This window comes from Peromyscus maniculatus, chromosome 10, assembly GCF_049852395.1.
Source record: "Peromyscus maniculatus bairdii isolate BWxNUB_F1_BW_parent chromosome 10, HU_Pman_BW_mat_3.1, whole genome shotgun sequence".
NCBI lineage: Eukaryota > Metazoa > Chordata > Mammalia > Rodentia > Cricetidae > Peromyscus > Peromyscus maniculatus.
Window position 1 is genome coordinate 92526023 of NC_134861.1, and position 18985 is coordinate 92545007.

At 45.6% G+C, this 18985-nt stretch overlaps 1 protein-coding gene across 10 annotated transcripts; it reads right to left on the bottom strand.

Moving 5' to 3' along the window:
- Positions 1-13897: 13897 nt before the first annotated feature.
- Hnrnpdl (heterogeneous nuclear ribonucleoprotein D like) lies at positions 13898-18680 on the bottom strand. Of its 10 annotated transcripts, XR_013043044.1 has the most exons (9): positions 18098-18676; positions 17094-17262; positions 16848-17009; positions 16335-16466; positions 16118-16232; positions 15704-15874; positions 15285-15376; positions 14825-14929; positions 13898-14158 (listed from the first exon to the last, which is right to left on the bottom strand). XR_013043044.1 is itself a non-coding variant. In XM_076546700.1 (8 exons), exons 1-7 carry the CDS (start codon positions 18556-18558, stop codon positions 15306-15308), a joined length of 1281 nt encoding a protein of 426 aa, XP_076402815.1. In that variant the 5' UTR covers positions 18559-18676; the 3' UTR covers positions 13898-14929; positions 15285-15305. The 10 variants fall into 10 exon arrangements, 7 of the variants coding, with proteins under 7 accessions (XP_076402815.1, XP_076402816.1, XP_076402819.1 ...); XR_013043042.1 differs by having other exon boundaries at positions 14825-15376; positions 18098-18675; XR_013043041.1 differs by having other exon boundaries at positions 14325-15376; positions 18098-18675.
- Positions 18681-18985: the final 305 nt, after the last annotated feature.

Consider the following 18985-nt stretch of genomic DNA (forward strand, 5'->3'; position numbering starts at 1 on the left):
GTGCACAAGCTGGGTGTGGTGGCACATATCCAACTCCAGCACTTAGAAGGCAGAAACAGAAGGACCAGGAGTTCAGGGTCACCCCTGGCTCCACTGTGAGTTGAGGAGCAACCTCAGACAAAGGGTTTGGGGACAACCACGATCCCTGGCACTCTGAGTTTGGAGCTGCTGGCATCTTGCAGGAGGTCTAGGCGCACTCTCTATCTACTTGCCTCTGTCAGCTGGCTGCCATGCTCTGGGAACTGTGGGCCACTGATGGCCACTTTTCACACTTACAGGAATGCCACCTGAGGTCTCAAGCCAGAGCCAGGAGGCCTGAGCCACACAGGGGGCTGTGTTCCTGATACCCTAGAACCATTCCAGTTTAGACAGTCTTCCCCTATTTCCATTAAAGAGCAAGCTTTTTTGAAGAGAGAGAGAGAGAGAGAGAGAGAGAGAGAGAGAGAGAGAGAGAGAGAGAGAGAAACTATGGACTATTCTGGTTTTCAAAAAGGGTTGGGAACTATTTCTAACATCACACAATACTGACTCCACACAGACACCAGTCTCCACCGTGGCTCTTCTTGATACACAATGGTAACACTGCTTTCAGCATTGACATGATCAAGGCTAAACACTGGGTGTTGTTCCTGTCTCTCTGCCTCACCACTACTCTGCTCAAGGTCTGTTCTGAGAGAATTCTGACATAGCTGGTGTCACTCATCTGTATTCTGGTGTAAAGAAGTCTGGGAAGGCGATTCTTGGTTCTCTATATTGTATGATACATGGATTCTCACTAAGACTCGTGGTGGTTTGAATAAAAATGCCCCCATAGGTCCATAGGGAGTAGCACTATTAGGTGTGGCCTTGTTGGAGTTGGTATGGCATGGTTGGAAGAAGTGTGTCACTAAGTGGTGGGCTTTGAGGTCTCAGTGTGTCTCAGTTTTCTTCCAGCTGCCTGTGGATCCAGACATAAAACTCTTAGCTACCTCTCCAGCACCACATCTGCCTGCACGCTGCCATGCTTCTCACCATGACGATAATGGACTAAACCTCTGAACTGTAAGCCAGCCCCAATTAAATGTTTTCCTTTATAAAGAGTTGCCGTGGTCATGGTGTCTCTTCACAGCAACAGAAACCCTAAAACAGCCTCCACAATGAAAGCCCCCCTTCCCATAAAACATGTACCATGTTCATACAGTGTTATGAACAGCTCCTGAGGGCTGGTGAGAGGTTCAGTGGGTAAAGAGACACTTGCAGCATGAGTTACCTCTTCAAGGTCTCCTGCCCTCAACATCTTACACTGGAGACCAAGTTTCCAATACAGGAATTCTTTTGGAGAACACAATCCACCATATTCAAATTGCAGCAATACTTATTATGGACTAAATGTTTATGTGATGAGTGATCTTGGTTGTCAACTACACTGGATTTAAAATGACCATGGAAAACACATTTCTGTGTCTATGAGGGTGTTTCTACAAAGATTTAACTTAAAGGGGGAAGACCAACCCAGAATATAGGCGGCACCACCCATGGCCTAGAGTCTCGGGCTGAAAAAAAAGAGGAGAAAGGAAGCTGAGAAACAGCATTCATCTCTACTGATGAATTCATCCCACTTGCTGATGCAGTGTGACAAGCTGCTTTTTATCCCACTGCTGTGACTGTCCTGCCATATGGACCGTACCCTCAAACTGTTAAGTCAAACCAAATCCTTCTTTTCAATTTTTAAAAATTTCTTCTTCTTTTCCTCCTCCTCCTCCTCCTCCTCCTCCTCCTCCTCCTCCTCCTCTTCCTCCTCCTCCTCTTCTTTTCTCCTCCTCCTCCTCCTCTTCTTCTTTTTTAAAGGCATGCACCTTTAATCCCAGCACTTGGAAAGCAGATGCAGGTGGATCTCTGTTTGAGACCAGACTTGTCTACACACAGAGTTCCAGGACAGCCAGAGAGATCCTATCTCAAAAAAAATTTTTTTAGGTATTTTATGTGTATGAGTGCTTGCCTGCATGTATGTCTGTGCACCACGTGTGTGCAGTGCTCATGGAGGCCAGAAGAGGGCGTGAGATCTCCTGCAACTGGAATTAGTTGTGAGCCCCCACCTGGGTGCTGGGAACCAAACTCAGGTGCTCTGTAGCAGCGGCGAGTGCTGCTAACTACCGACTATTTCTTCTTGAAGCTGCTTTGGCCAGGTATTCTGGCACAGAACCCAGAACAGTAAACACAGAACACTGGTGTCAAGAGTGGACTACACCCAGGACAAAACTGCCGAGGGCCGTGGCCTTTGGAGCTGGATAGAAGGAACATCAAAGCATTTACAACTTTGGACAAGAAAAGCTCTAGAATGTTACAAGAACTTAATGGGTTATTCTGCTGAAAGTCTGGAAGATCAGAATGCCAAGAGAAATGCAGTGGAAGATGGTTTCTGAGAGGAACAAGGACTCACTTGTGTCCCAGGCTAGAGGCCATTCATGTCACACTATGACAGAGTCTGGCTGCCTTCTGTGCACATCCTGGGAATCTGAGTGAGGCTGCATTCGAAAGTAATGAACTAATTTCTTTGGCACAGGAAATGTCCAGGCATAGCTAGTTTGTTTTGTTTGTAACAGTCTTCCGAAGTTTCCCATGTTGGCCTGAACTTGAGACCTATGTGGTAGCCTCCTGCGCAGCGGGAAAACAGGAGTATGCCCCTGCGGCTGCCCCGCAGGCTTCTGTCGGGTGAGTCCCAGTGGCTGGTTAGTTCTTCAGTGCTTTCAGGTTTTTCTTGTTTCTATCTCATTCTGTTTGCAAAAAGAGAACTACCTAGACCACAGCTACTAGAAGCAGAATCACATATATTCTCTTGAAAAATAATGATATGAACACATATGTGCATATGCCCACATATATACTCTGAAAAGTATATATTAGTCAATTCTAATGTATGTAAATGTGAATATGTAGTTCTAAACAAAAAATTATGTTATCTTAGGAGTGAATTCTGGGCTAATTCTTAGGACTTCTGACATTTTGAGGAAAAGCTAACTCCTAGAAATAAACAGTACCATTTGTGGGATATTGGGAATTGAACTCAGGGCTTCATCTGTTAGGCAACCACTCTACCAACTGAGTTACATCCCACCCCAGACCATTGTTCTTAATCAAGTTATACTACCCAGCTGGCATGCTTTCCTGAAATTGTCAGCAATGACTTCTTCTGGTGAGTCTCTTTTTCTTCATATATATATATATATAATATATATATATTATATATAAAATATATATATACTATTATATATATAATATTATATATATATATATATAATTTTTTTTTCGAGACAGGGTTTCTCTGTGTTGTTTTGGTGCCTGTCCTGGATCTCGGATCAGTAGACCAGGGTGGCCTCAAACTCAGAGATCCATCCGCCTGGCTGTGCCTCCTGAGTGCTGGGATTAAAGGCGTGCGCCACCACCGCCCGGCCTGGTTGAGTTTATATTGGTTGGTGCAGAACTAGAAGCTTCCTCTTCGATATCCTTAAGACAGAGAAAGCTTTTACCAAGAGGTGAATATTTATGCCCAAGAAAAAATGACTTAGGTAATTTTAAAGTAGTAACCTGTTGGCCTCAATCAATAAAAGTGCTTGCCCCCAAAGCATGAGGACCCACATTTGGATCTCCAGCACCAATGGAAAAGCTGAGCAGACTTCAGGCTTCCACATAACACATTCTCAAAAATAAATAATGCTGTGGATATCACTCTATATAAATAAAACACTGATGGCCAGTGACCAGACAGGAAGTATAGGCGGGACAAAGAGAGAGGAGAATTAGGGAAACAAGAAGAAGGGGGAGAGACACTGCCGCCACCGCCAGGAGAAGCAGCATGTAAAGATGCCGGTAAGCCACCAGCCACGTGGCAAGGTATAGATTTATAGAAATGGGTTAATTTAAGATATAAGAACAGTTAGCAAGAAGCCTGCCACGGCCATACAGTTTGTAAGCAATATAAGTCTCTGTGTTTACTTGGTTGGGTCTGAGCGGCTGTGGGACTGGCGGGTGACAAAGATTTGTCCTGACTGTGGGCAAGGCAGGAAAACTCTAGCTACAAAATAATACAAGCCAGACATGGTGGTGTGTAGGGAGCCGCTATTCAAAGATGGCGCTGGCTTCCTGGGAGCCTAGCTGTAAACAACTCCATATTTGGCTATGATGCACCAGTATGGTAATTGGCCTTATGTCCTCAGCCTATCCCGTGGCTCCCCGTGCTAGCATTCTGGCGGGACCCAATCATAGTACGGCACGTTTGCCTGATTCCCTTTATAAGCAGCTGCAGTTTAGTTCTCGGGGCCCCTCACCTCCCGCTCTCCCTTAATCAAGAGGCGCTCCAATAAAGTGTGTTCTGAGAAGGATCCTCGCATGGTGGTCGTTCTTCCTCGCTGGCCGAGGAGCGCGCCGCAACTGGTGCCGAAACCCGGGAAGGAAACTTGGGACGGGAAGGAAACTTTGGACACCAGGTGAGGGGTCGAGGAGGATTCAGAACTCAGCACACGGAGCGGTGACGTCGGTGAGTTCTCCAGGAATGGTGACGTCGGTGGGTTCGCCAGGAACGGCGGTGACGTCGGTAAGTTCGCCAGGAACGGCGATGACGTCGGTAAGTTCTCCAGGTATGCTGATTGCTGGGATAAATCCGTTTGTGCTTGCTCTTGTGTTCATTCCTATGACAATTGTTGTTCTTCTTTGCTGTTTTGTATATGCATGTCTCAAGGAAGAACGCAATGTGGAAATCATTAGAAAGGGACGCAAGGCATTAATTAAGCACCAGGATAGTCTATCAGAATCAGACGTTAAAGGGGAGAACTTAAGTAGGCCTAAAAAGGAAGGATATCCAGTATTAGACAGTGAGTTAGACCCTGATGAGGAGGAGGATTTAGAGGAAGCTGCCGCTGAATATGAGGAAGAGAGACATGGGCGGCAGCGACCTCCTCCTTATAATGTTTCTGCTGGGGTGAATGTGGAACCAACGGCGCCTTCGGGACCACATCCACCCTCGGCAACACCTTCGTATCTGCAAACAGGTGGAGGTTGTCGTTTTATCAGGAGAGACACCTGGGCGCGGCTAGCGTCCGCGTTTCCAGTCTTTGAAGATCCGCAAACAAACAACAGATATCATGAACCTGTGCCTTATAAACAATTAAAAGACCTGGTAGAGGCTGCTCGAGCCTATGGAGTAACAGCCAGTTATACCTTAACATTATTGACTAGGCTCACTACTCAGGCTATGACTCCAACAAATTGGTTCGAAATAGCTAGAGCATGTTTAACTACAGGACAGTATCTGGACTTCAAATCTATAGTTACAGATAGAGCCCAGGTACAAGCTAGAATTAATCTTCAGAATAATCAACCACAGTGGACGGTTGACATGCTACTGGGTCAAGGACCATGGACCGTAAATCAGACGGCATATCCTATTGAAGTTTATCAGCAGATAAATGAGATTTATTCTAAAGCTTGGAAATCATTACCAAATAAAGGAGAAGTATCGGGGAATTTGACTAAGATCATTCAAGGACCTAATGAACCTTTTTCAGATTTCGTAGCTAGAATGATGGAGGCAGCAGGAAAGATATTTGGAGATGTAGAAACAGCTATGCCTCTGGTTCAACAACTAGTGTATGAGCAAAGCACTAAAGAATGTCGTAGAGCTATTACCCCATGGAAAGGAAAGGGATTAGAAGCTTGGCTAAAAGCCTGCCGAGAAATTGGGGGACCACTAAGTAATGCTGGCCTAGCGGCAGCAGTCCTTGCAGCCACACGAGCCGCACAAGGAAGAGAGAATGAAGGATGTTTTCACTGCGGGCAGAAGGGACACTTTAAGAGGCAATGCCCTAAGACTAGGGAACGCCTGTCCGCACCTCAGAGGCAGCCTGGCCTGTGTCCTTGGGTGCAAAAACTATCCAACATTATCCTACCTTGGTTGCTACTCAGGCATTGACTGGTCTGAAATATAGCTTAGTACATTTTTCCAAAATGCCTGATAAATTAGTTATTCCTTATACAAAGGATCAAGTGGAAATTTTGGCTGGTACGGTAGATGATTGGGCAATACTTACTTGTGCCTTCCCTAATGTTATTGATAACCATCTCCCAAAACATGAGCTGATTACTTTTGTTAATAATAATGTAGTTTATTTTCCAAAGATCACCTCCAAGGTGCCAATAATTTCTGCATTAACAATATTTACTGATGGATCTAAGACTGGTAAAGGTGCTTTTGTTGTTCAAGGACTCAAACCGAATGCGTTATGGCAAATGGATGTTACTCATATTCCTGAGTTCGGAAGGTTAAAATATCTTCATGTATCCGTTGACACTTATTCTGGAGTCATTCATGCCACACCCTTAACGGGAGAAAAGGTAACTCATGTCAAGACTCATTGCCTAGAAGCATGGGCAGCCTGGGGAAAGCCTCAGCGTATGAAAACAGACAATGGCCCCGCATATACATCTCGCGGATTCCGTGCCTTCTGTGCACAACTTCAAGTAGTGCACACGTTAGGCCTGCCCTATAATCCTCAGGGCCAAGGCGTTGTTGAAAGAGCCAACAGAAGTATTAAAGAACTGATTCTAAAACAAAAACGGGGGATAGCAGAGCATGCGTCTCCCAGAGAGAAAATATCTCTCGCGCTATTTACTCTTAATTTTTTAATCTTGAATGATGCTGGCGATTCAGCGGCTGACAGACACACTGTGGCACCTCCCTGTCAGGAGGAAAAAGTGATGTGGAAAGATGTATTAAATAACAAATGGCATGGACCGGATCCCGTAATATCGAGATCCAGGGGAGCTGTTTGTGTTCTTCCACAGGACAAGGAGGATCCAATTTGGGTACCGAGTCGATTGACGCGAATCATCAAGGTTGCCTCCGTGGTTGGGCCTGCTGATGCTTCTGCTGAGCCTGCAGCCAGGGATGATGGAACAGAGATGGGGGATACTGTCTGTGTTCCCGAAGCCGATGCCGATACAACATAATGCAAAAGTCGTTCCCAGATACTTTACTCCCAATAGTGCAATTAATCTTCCTTTTTGTTGAATTTAGATATGGTACAAGCGACCTTAGGAGAAAACCATATCTTTCCCGAGAGAGGATCTTTATGTTTCCAGTTAGATCAGTCTGGGGATTGTATCCCCCTGACTAAGGCTGGGTATGGATGGTTTAAGGGAGATAGAATTTAATTTTGGCATGCTGCCTTGGAGGATGCGTATTTTGTCTGTGGTTGGTCTGCCGTTTGCGAGCATGTACAAAAAGGACAAGGGCATTATCACTCAAGCATTGGCTGCTTTGGAGTGTGGCGCCTCCCCCCAAATACCTAATATCCACACAGCCTTTGCACCCCCAGGACTGGTTAGTCCATTGCACTCCGGAAGGTGTGTGGACAATTAAGCACAGGATGCCAGGCTCGTGCACTGCACTTGAAGTGTAGGACATTTTCCTTCCTTCAAGGAGAGCAAGTCTGACTGCACATGGAGTCACATAGCCTTTGCACCCTTAGGACTGGTTAGTCCATTGCACTTGGGAAGGTATGTGGACAATTGTTACATGCATAGCCTTTGTACCCCAGGGACTGGTTGGTCCATTGCACTCGGGAAGGTATGCAGGCAATTATGCACAGTTAACTCATCCTTGATCGGTCAACACATCATGAGGTGGGGACCTGATTGGATGAAATACTTGTGTTGCAGAAATCAGACCTATACTCTCTCCTGCGGCTTAATTAATAAAGAGGGGGGAGATGTAGGGAGCCGCTATTCAAAGATGGCGCTGGCTTCCTGGGAGCCTAGCTGTAAACAACTCCATATTTGGCTATGATGCACCAGTATGGTAATTGGCCTTATGTCCTCAGCCTATCCCGTGGCTCCCCGTGCTAGCATTCTGGCGGGACCCAATCATAGTACGGCACGTTTGCCTGATTCCCTTTATAAGCAGCTGCAGTTTAGTTCTCGGGGCCCCTCACCTCCCGCTCTCCCTTAACCAAGAGGCGCTCCAATAAAGTGTGTTCTGAGACGGATCCTCGCATGGTGGTCGTTCTTCCTCGCTGGCCGAGGAGCGCGCCGCAGTGGTGCAGGCCTTTAATCCCAGCACCCGCGAGGCAGAGGCAGGCAGACTTTTGACCCCAGTCTGGTCTATAGAGTGAGTTCCAAGATACACTGAGAAACCCTGCCTCAAACTGCATCCCCACACAAAAATTTAAAAATTCTAGCCTACTAGATTGGATCCTACTATCATGGATAATGGCTGTGTGTCATTGGAAAAATCCTCATTTGATCTTAACCAAGAAGATAAATAGCAACATCACTGGAAAAATCTATCATGGGAATCACACTTGGGTTCTTTGCAAGTACAGTTCATGTTCTTTAAAAAAAGTTTTGAGATTTTTGTTTTGTGTGTATGTCTATGCAACACATGTATGTAGTGCCTGCAGAGGCAGGTAGTTGTGAGTCACCACGTGGGCACTGGATTCTAACCCAGGTCCTATGGAAGAGCGACCAGTGCTCTTAACCACTGAACCATCTCTTCAGCTCTAAAGCATTTGAACTTGTCAGTACTGAGTAAGAGGGCAAAAAACAAACAAACAAACAAAAAACAAAAACAAAAAAACCCTTTTTGTTAATTTCTGTATCTTGGTGGCCCGAAACATCAGGGCAATAGCAATTAAATAATTTTAATTAACAAAATGTAAAAAAATGATTTAAACAAGGGAAGAACTAGGCAGAGTTGAGTTACTACTTTTGATAGACCCTTAAGACTGGTGCACATACATTAAGAATAACTATGGAAGAAAGAAGAGTATTGGACAGAATTGGGAGGGTCTGTCTGTCTTTCCAAAGCCCTGTCAATGCTAACTTCTAAATTCGTACCTATGCAGCTTTCTGTGCTTTAAAGCTTTTCCTTTGGCAGATGCAGCAGCAAAGCTTTCCTAAGTTCCCATCTTTGTCCTTATCCCAGCAATGTGCTAAGTGTGCTTCCAAAGTCTTAGCAAGAGGGACATTTCTTGGTTTCAGTATTTTAGTAAGTGTGGCAGAAATGACCATCAATATAAATCTCTACAGGGCGCCAGACATGGTGGCACACGTCTTTAACTCTATCTAGCACATGGGATTAAAGGATCCACAGAGGCCAGGCTGTGACACAGAGAAACTGTCTTTAAAAAAAAAAAAAAAAAAACCGGAACAAAATAAACCAAAAACAGCATGGCAAAAAACATTATTTGATTTTAATTGGCATGATAACACCGCCCCCCTAAACCAACCAACCAAAAACCCTGCAGATAGTCGTGGTAGTGCACACTTGTGATCCAAGTAGTCAAGAATCAAGGTCTGTCTGAATTACACACTGAGACTGTCTCAAAAATGTGAGGTTGTTGGAGAGACAGCTATGCAGTTAAGAACATCTGCTACAGCCAGGCAACACCGATAATGGTAGTCTTGCACACCTTTAATCCCAGTATTCCAGAGACAGAGGCAGGTGGATTTCTGAGTTCAAGGCCAGCCTGGTCCACAGAGCTAGTTCCATGACAGCCAGGGCTACACAAAGAAACCGTGTTGCTCCTCCCACCCCCCCTGCCCGCCCCCCCCCCCACACACACAAAAAGGTACTTGCTACTGCACAGGACCCGAGTTCAGTTCCCTGGTCCCACAGGGCGGCTTACAAGTGTATAATTCTAATTCCAGGGGATCTGTTGCCCTCTTCTGGCCTCCATGGGCACCACACTATGGTGATATTTTATTTGTACTGAAATGTGATTTTAATTTTATGTTAATAAATAAAGTTGCCCTGGGGTCAGAGCTATTAGAGCCATAGTAAGAGCGTGGTGGTTAGAAGAGCTAGGTAGATTTCTGTGTGTTCAGGGATACAGCCAGTATTGGAGACATACGCCTTTAAGACCTGGAGGGCGGTACTTACAGGCAGTGATGAGGCAGTCATGTGGTTGGGTTTACAACCAATGAGAAGGCAGAACAGAAAGACTATTTAAACACAGACAAACAGGAAGTAGCTCTCTCTCGGGGAAGCTAGGAGCACTGCAGGAGGTAAGATTTTATCTCTGAGCTCTGACCTCTCGGCTTTCTCTTTTACATTGGCTCTGTGTTTCTTATTTTAAAAAGACGATTGGTTACATCTACACCACACACAGGTTGTGCACAGACATACATGCAAACAATACACACACAAAGTCCAATTCTTTTGGTATGTATACATACATGCACACATATACAACCTAAGTACCTTAATGATGCAAGGACAATGGGAATCACTGTCAATATCCAAGGACAGATCTTTCACAGAAAAACTAGCTGATTTCCTGGGTGTTTCATCAGAGAAGTGAGTCCACTGTAGCCAATTCTACTTCCCTACACGAGATCCTGGCACTCACAGTGATGGTATTAAAGAACATTGACCAGTCTCAATGCCTAACTAGTTCTCAAATATTTCATCTGTAAACCTAGGCCTCAGATATGGCTAATAGTTATAAAAGGAGTTTAAAGTTTAAGATTCCAAAACGTCATCAGGGCTAGTGCTTATAAACCAGCTAACCGCCTGACTTGAGAACCACGGAGGTAATGAAGTTTGAGAAGGGCCTTTGGTAGGGCTGTCATTCTCTTCTCACTAAACCACAGGACTACACGTATCCTCTGTGTATGTGCATACTTGTACATGTGTGCCCAAGGAGGCCAGAACTATTGGTACTCCTGGAGGTGGAGTCACGGGCAGCTGTAAACCGCCTGGTGTGGGTGCTGAACCCAGGTCCTCTCCAGAAACTGCTCCCACCCCCAATTTCAAGACCTTTAACTTGTGGTCTTTGAGAAACCAAAACCTTGTATTTTGTCTGAAACTTCTTTAACTGAATATGTTTTTTCAAAGCACAAACAAACCACTTGAAGAACACACCTCTTCAAATGAGTACTTTGAGTTTTGATTAAAAGGGAAAGCTGGAGATTAAATTAGCATTCGAGGAGCACAAGAAATCTTCACTGTTCATTCAGCATTACACTAAGACCCAGACCACCAATCACATCTTGTAGTTTTTTCAGTCACTGAGAAGTCATGGTGCATCCTTACTTTCTTTTTTTTTTTTTTTTTTTGGTTTTTCGAGACAGGGTTTCTCTGTGTAGCTTTGCGCCTTTCCTGGAACTCACTTGGTAGCCCAGGCTGGCCTCGAACTCACAAAGATCCGCCTGCCTCTGCCTCCCGAGTGCTGGGATTAAAGGCGTGCGCCACCAACGCCCGGCTGCATCCTTACTTTCTATAAAATCAAATCCTACTAAAATCCTATTTTCAACTTGGCCATTTGGAAGAAAAAACATTAAAACCCCAACTGATTCTAATTTTTTAGGAATACGTATTTTTAGGAATACATTTTCTTTTTTTTTTTTTTTTGGTTTTTCGAGACAGGGTTTCTCTGTGTAGCTTTGCGCCTTTTCCTGGAACTCACTTGGTAGCCCAGGTTGGCCTCGAACTCACAGAGATCCGCCGGGCTCTGCCTCCTGAGTGCTGGGATTAAAGGCGTGCGCCACCACCGCCCGGCTCAAGGAATACATTTTCAAACACTTGTTAAAGGAAAAAAAAAGGCAACATAGAGATTGCATTGTTAAAAAAGTTGAGACCAGCCAGGCTGTGGCAGCACACACACTTAATCCTAGCACTTGGGTTGGCAGAGGCAGGTGGATCCGAGTTTGAGGCCAGCCTGGTCTATAAAGCTAGTTAGTTCCAGGAAAGCCAGGAAGAAGCTAAGACCATAGGTAACCTTAGGCCAGGGTTTGAGAGGCCTTTTTTTCAGAACTACTATTTTCTGATATTTCTGATTATTGGTATGTCCACACAGGTATGTTCATCACGTGTTGTGACTGTGCCGTGTGCACTTCATGTGGGCAGGGCCAAGGCTTTGTTGGCTCTGCTTTGACCACTCCCCACTTAAAACTGTGCCCGTGCCGTGGCCGGGTGCAGAGGGCAGTGTTGTAGTTGGTTCTTTCCTTCTTTGTGCTCAGGTTTGTAGGGAACTGGTGCGTATCTTACCAGCCTGTCCACCTTTTGCTCTTTTAGACAAGATCTTTCACTGCGCTTGAAGCTTATTAATTTAGCTAGGATGGAGGAGCGAGTAATGAGGTTTAGGGACCCACTTACCTCCACCCAGTCCAAGCCAGGTGATTACTGTTATACCCTTCCAATCTGCTTTCACACTGTCTCGAATGTGAAGGACCTCCCAGATCTTGAGTAAGGCACCTTTTTAAATTGGTAATGACTTGAAATGCGTTCTATTTGCTTAGCAAAGGTTCTCTAGCTCTGCTTATTCATGGTAACAGTCCAGCAACGACGAAGCCCTCATCCTACAGATGTAGCAGTGAAACTATTGAAATAAAACAGGAAGGTGTATAGGTTGTCTCCTCCATCACAGAACTTCAGAATTCCCACTTCAATATTCACTCAGCTTAGTTCTAAACTACTACTTAGGAATAAAAACCACACTAACCTGTCACTCAACTACAAGTGTGCAGATTAGCCCTGGCAATGTCACATTTCTGTGGGTTGAGGTTTAGGCACCTCAGTGACCAAGTACAGTCTTACTCTTCCATTCTAGGTAAACCATATCATCTTTATATTTTCTTAAAGTCATACATAAAGACTTAATTGAAAGAAATTTTATTTTAAAAAGACTTTATTCATTTTGATCAGGGAAAAATGACAATCTCAATGTCAACTTGTCACCTAATTGTAAGCTTGAACTCACAGGTATTTCTTATTCTGGATATTGTACCTACTAACATAATGTGAAATGGTCTCTTCTGTTGTCTTGGCTGCAAGTCAAAACAAACAATTTTTAATAGCCAACACTGGTACTTGGCCATAGTAAACGAGGCCAACGCATTGTAACTCGATAGCCTAACAAGTACAAATACTGTCAGAACAAAGTTGTAGGCATTTTTAAAAAAGGTTATCAGTATAAAAAGCTTACAATGGTCTTCTAAGACCAAGTACTCTAAACTTGAACATATTCCAAACCCAGAAGCGTCTGTGGAACCATGGAAACCCCTTTTCTAAGTCCAACCATTCAATGGAAAACTCAAAGCTTGTATTACCTTAAAAATTGTTTTTAATGCACCAGAAGATAGACCACATGACTTATCTTTTCCACTGGCCCCCTCCTCTGCCTGAATACAGAACTGATTAAATCTACTCAGCTCCCGCACTATGGTGGGATGGACGCACGAGTGCTAACTTTCCTAAATTCACCCCACTACATCCAAACTTCAGGAGAATCCCAGACGTATCTGAGCAAGCCCTTCCTACCATTTGACAGCATTCTTCCCTTGCATTTACCTATAGCACTAAAACCCCAACAGCCATGGTGACCACCTAAAGTTTTCTCTACAGACAAGTCATTAACTCTTAAAGCCAAAGCCATCTATGAATTATACATGGTTTGTCAGACAGGAACAAGCAAAGATAGCCACTTAACAAGCTCTGTGCTGCTAACAGGCTTTTCATTTTCTGTGGTGATGGGGATAGAAACCCTGGCTTCATTTATGCTCAGACAGCACTGTGCCAGTGAGGCAGTCCTAGCTCAGGAAGGAGATTTTTCCTCAGAAAGATTCTAAAAGCATAGTTCACACTAGAAGCTAGAAAGCTTCACCAATCACAATAGACTGTAGTGCTAGTCTCCAGATACCTGGAGAGGGAACATTATTCAAAAGGTGTAGAATCAATCTCACTTAACAGAAATGAAGCCTTAGACTTTAATTATAGACTATGTCTACAGAAACCAGGAACAAGGGACACTAGGACCAGTTTCTTCCTGTGGACCAATACCCCCTACAAAAAAAGCTGTGCCTTAATTATTGCTTCTTTATAAAATTACATTTCCACAGAACTATGCAGTACCTGACGCAGAAAAACAATCACATAAGGAAGCATTTATTGGAGGTTTAACATGAATCATACAAATAAAAAGGCGTATAAACACAAATCCACATTGAGTCATAACACAGATAGCAAAGGACAAAGTGAAAACAAAGAAACTAATGGGCAGCTATATACAGTTGGACACAATTGTGTCATGTACACTAGAAAGTCTTTTACAAAATAATCATCTTAGGTCAACAGAAGATCAAGCAATCTTCAATGTCGTCCTGTAAGATGGTTTCTTTACACCTCCTAAAACAAAAACAAAACCACCATTAGATGTGTGCAATCCTCACAAGCTTGCAAAGGTCCACTTTCATGAATTGTTTTAAGTCCTCACTTTATTCTTTTCTTCAATAGTTAAAGATCACATGCATATTCATTAACAAAGTGTAGTTTGGGTATTTGAAAAACTCACTGGAGTTCCCAAATGGTATTAGGAGGATTTATTGGAAAACACAGGAATGCAATCTTCCCAGTTACAAGCCTAGCAGACAAAGACCAACTAGAAGCACAGCTCTAGTAAGTCAAGGAGGACGCTGTCACCAATGCAGATTTCAGGTTCCGATTGTAACACGACAACGAATTGCTCTGTGCATGTGATCTTTAACTTATATCCCAGATTTAAAAGTTCTTGTTTTGGTTTGTAGATTTCACTATTAGCTATAAAAAGAAAAAGCAAGCATTAAATCTTAAAGAATGGACACTTAAAATGAGGCTCCACAATTGAAATACAACACTAAACAGAAGACCAAAATGATTAAGCTGTAAAAAGGCATTTATGTACTTTAACTCCTGCAAAAAACCATTTAAGTTAAGTTTAGACACTTAATCTCCAAAAAGATTAAAAAGAAGCCAAAGTCTGAAGTTTCCACTTTTAATCTTTACGCTGGTACATGAAGTTGGAAGAGACCATACCACAGGACAGCGTTTTCTGGTGTATGCCTTGCGCTCTGCCCGCAACGTGCGACCCCCAGAGATAGACGTGGTCAGGGTGACACACGGCCTGCAATGAAGTTCCCGCTGGCGGGTACAAACAAGGTATAATGTCAGAGTTAGAAGACAACATTCTTGTTTTCCTTAAGTTGTACCCATTTCAGTACTTTACCTGTTAATAGTTCTAAAAAAGTTTAAACCTCCTGGTACACAAAGCAAACAGAAAAACTCTTAAGTTTTTCTGTAATTCTAAAAAAGGTGAGGTAAGACTTTAAAGTTAAAGATCTATAGACACTTTAGGCAAAACAGGCTCATAAAGCAATTAAGAAATCAACAATTTAGTAAAGACTACACAATATTTTGTTTACTCCTCTTTTCCATTTGTCTATTGATCTTTAAATGAAATCAGACATTGCCAATGCTGTCCTGTAAGCTCACACACCTGCTTTCTCCCAGGTCCTCCTCAGTAGGGCTGGTAATTGTTCTGGTGATTGCCACCCCCTCGGGATGCCTTGCCATAAGTGCTCTGTTGACCTAGTGTGAAAGGACACAAGCTTTACTAAGAAGTTTCCTATAAAACTGTCCTTTTAAACATGAAAAAAACGAAGACCAAATTACCCAGTATTTAAAACTGTGCATGCTGAACATTAAAATATCAAGCCATCTTTATGAGCCAACAGTTGTAAATTGTACTTTAAGATAACCATCACTGTCTGTTACTATCCTATGACTATACAGCACAAAGACTTAACTCCAAACATCTCAATAGGAAACTCATACACACAAACAACTTAATGGGAAAGTACTTCAAAATTGAATTTTAGTACCACTGGTTTATAAAATTAAGTTAAGTATTCTTACCGCTGTAGTCTGCATATCCCTGTCCATATCCATAGTTCCCATAGTTATACCCAGTATAATCATATCCGCCATAGCCACTATAGTTTTGATCACCACCATAGGCACTATTATAATTTCCATATCCTTGATCATAATAGTTATTAAATCCTTGGTTCCAGTTTTGGCCCTGACCTGAAACAATGCACAATGATTGTTAGGAAACCACTCTGAATCCTTCCAATCCTAACACAAAATGATGCATTCTTGTCCCCTACACTCGACTTTTAAAAACCTCCCCACAAACCAGCCTTTATCATGTGGGATCATTTTAAAAGTTTCAATCTGGCTGTGCTTTCTAATGGGCCATTTTACCCAGCAGTGTACTGCCTCAGTTAAAAAAAAGATAAATCAGTATCCCCCAAAACGAAGCCTCACCTCGTCCACGCCCCCTCGCTCCACCTCGTCCACCAGCCGCTCCACCTCTCCCGCCCTTCTGTTGTTGCTGTTGCTGCCTGTACACCTCTTTGGGCTGTGCAACTTTGATTTCGCACTGAAAACAAACAGAATTCTTGCTGATGTTCTAAGCTCAAACACAAAACCAGCTTTCTTTTCAAACAGGTTTTTCACACACAATGTAATTCAATGGATTTACCTTCCCAGACCCTATCTGATGGTATCTGCTCTCTAACAATTTCTTTACTGGTTCTTCATCTGTGTATGTGATAAAACAGAATCCTCTTCTTTCATTTGTTTTTGTATCCATGGGAAGCTCAATATTTTCTATCTGAAAGCAGGTGTATTCAAAACAAACAAAACCACTCGTTAACGGTAGTGCAGAATGCTACAGGCTCTTTACAAACTTCAAACACGTTCTACTGGCCACTGCTTTCTAAAAAGCTGTTATATTTATTCCTTCACAGCATCTTTTACCCCAGAGGCCACCGGCTGGTAAAACACCCATCACTCTATAAGGCCTTGGGCTTTGGCCATATGAGATTAGATGTTAAGTGTCTACTATAGCACAGGAAGCAGCAATCAAGATGTAGTAACTAGAAGGCACCCAAGCAGTAATTCAATCCTATCCTCTTTAATATTAATGAACCCTATGCAAACTTGACCAAGCACAAATATTTCAAAAACACAAACGTGTACAAACACAGCCCACCTCTCCAAAGGCTCCAAAGTATTCTTTAATTTGTTCTTCTGAAGTATCTGGACTCAGTCCACCCACAAAAACCTTTTTAGGGGGTTCTTTTCCCTTTAAAGCTTTGGCCCTTTTGGGGTCTATCAATTTGCCATCCAGTTTGTGTTCTTTCAGTTCCAAAACCTAGAAGACAAGTTAGACAGGAACTTAGAAGCCCACAGCAATTTGCAAGCAACACAAAAGGCACAAGGTGAAACACACCCCTACCTTATCCACACTAGCAGCATCTTTGAAAAGCACAAATCCAAATCCTCTTGATCTTCCAGTGACTGGATCTGTTTTAATTGTGCAGTCTACAACTTCCCCAAATCGAGACAAATATTCAGTCAAATCTTTCTTGCTTGTATCCCAGCTCAAGCCTCCAATAAACATTTTACTAGAAATAAAGTTATTAAAAAAAAAAAAGACTTAACAGTAACTCAGTGATTACTTTAACCCTGTAATTAAACAATAAAACAAGTACAGGGCAACTTACTAAGGGCAAGCCATCTACTTTGATTACAAACACTCACAGACCACAAAAACCTTAAGATCACTTGCTCAAACCAGCAGACAGGTTGCTTCCTACTGCCCAAAGACAAAACTTTGAAAACGAAATCCGGCAGAGGTTCTGCTCCGATGACTCTGGGACGCCAAGCACAACTTCCACACCGAACCCCGCACACAACTTACGTGGACTTCCGTCCGTAGCTCTCAAGCCAACTCGCTAAAACCCCCAAGAACTCTCAGCACCAGCGAGCGACTGGCGCCCCAACCAAAAAGTCTCCCAAACCTCCCCAGCGAAAAGTCGCCCCAGCAGCCAACCACAACAACACGCACAATGAAGAGGAGGCGGCGGCGGCGGCTGCAGCTGCCGCATGTGGCGCACCGAGCCCGGCCCGTCCCCTCCCTCCCCTCTCCTCCCCCCCCCCAGTCCACCCGCCCGCCCGCCCCGGCCCCGCGCGGCGCCTGCGCACTCGGGGCGCCGACGGCGCCGCCCTCCTTCCCCCGACCCCTCCTCCCTTCCCCCACCCTCGGCGGGCCTCTCGAGTCATCTCCCCCCCGCTCCCATCTTACTTTCCGCTAGCGGGGAAGCTACTGGGGTCCAGCGGGGGCCACGCGGAGGCTCGGCTCGGGGACATGCGGGGGGGCCGCCCGCGCGCGCGCGGATCCGGAGGGGCGCGGGGCGCGCGCGGGGCGCTGGGGGAGGGGAGGCGCGGAGCGTGCGGTACCCGTCATCCTGCTGGTTCTTGCTCGCGTTGATCTTGGAGCCCTCGGCGAACTCCTCGAGGTTGCTGTACTCGTTCACGTCCTCCATGGTGGCTGAGCCGGCGGCGGCGGCGGGGTGCGGGCGCGCAGTCCGGGTCCCGGCGGCGGCAGCGGCGGCGGCGGCGGAGCGTTGTATGGAGCCGGGTTTAAAATGGCGGCGGAAGAGATCCGGCCGCCGCCTGCGCCCTCCCTTTATAGCCGCCCCGCCCGCCAATCGGGAGGGCTGCTGGGCGGTGACGTGGCGCGGGGTCCGGCGCGCCCCCTGCCGGGCGGCGCTGGAAGCGAGCGAAGGCAGGAGCGGGGCGAGCTGCCGGGGAGCCCGCGGCCGCCAATGGGAGAGGCTGCGGGAGGCGAGAGTCGCGGGAGCGGAGGGGAACAATGGCGGCGGCGGCGGCGCGTGGGAAAGCCGGGGCGGGACCTCCATCGCGGGGCGCCGGGGGAGGCGCGAGGTGGCGCCGGGTGGCCGGGCTCAAGAGTGGAGCAGGAGCAATCCGACGAGCAGGAGATCCCGGGGCCGCGGCGTCGCAGGCAGGGGCCACGGTCCCGCCTGGCCTGGATCGAGCCTTTTGGTGTCGCGCGTCCCCGTTCGGCCCACTCGCGTCCTGCGCCCTCAGTCAGTCCCCCAGGGCGGAGATGCTGGGACCGCCCGCCCGCCCGCCCGCCCGGCTGGGTGGCTGGCCGGCTGCTCCGGGCCAAAAGGCGGCGTGCATCCGGCGCGGCTCGCCGAGGAAGCTGCAGCGCGCGCGCTCGCCCGCCCGGTGCACGCGTGCTCTGTCCCCGCGCGGGCTGGCAGCGGCCGGGCAGAGAGCGGACGCGCGATGACACCCCCCGCTCCGGTCCTGGCAGAGTGG

Excerpts from the sequence above, each read along its gene's own strand:
- Hnrnpdl (XM_076546700.1), bottom strand. The coding sequence starts at position 18,558 with ATGGAGGTCCCGCCCCGGCTTTCCCACGCGCCGCCGCCGCCGCCATTG. Across the intron at positions 17,010-17,093 it reads ATGCTGCTAGTGTGGATAAG|GTTTTGGAACTGAAAGAACA; the intron begins GTAGGGGTGTGT and ends CTTGTCTTCTAG. Across the intron at positions 16,233-16,334 it reads ATCAGATAGGGTCTGGGAAG|TGCGAAATCAAAGTTGCACA; the intron begins GTAAATCCATTG and ends GTTTGTTTTCAG.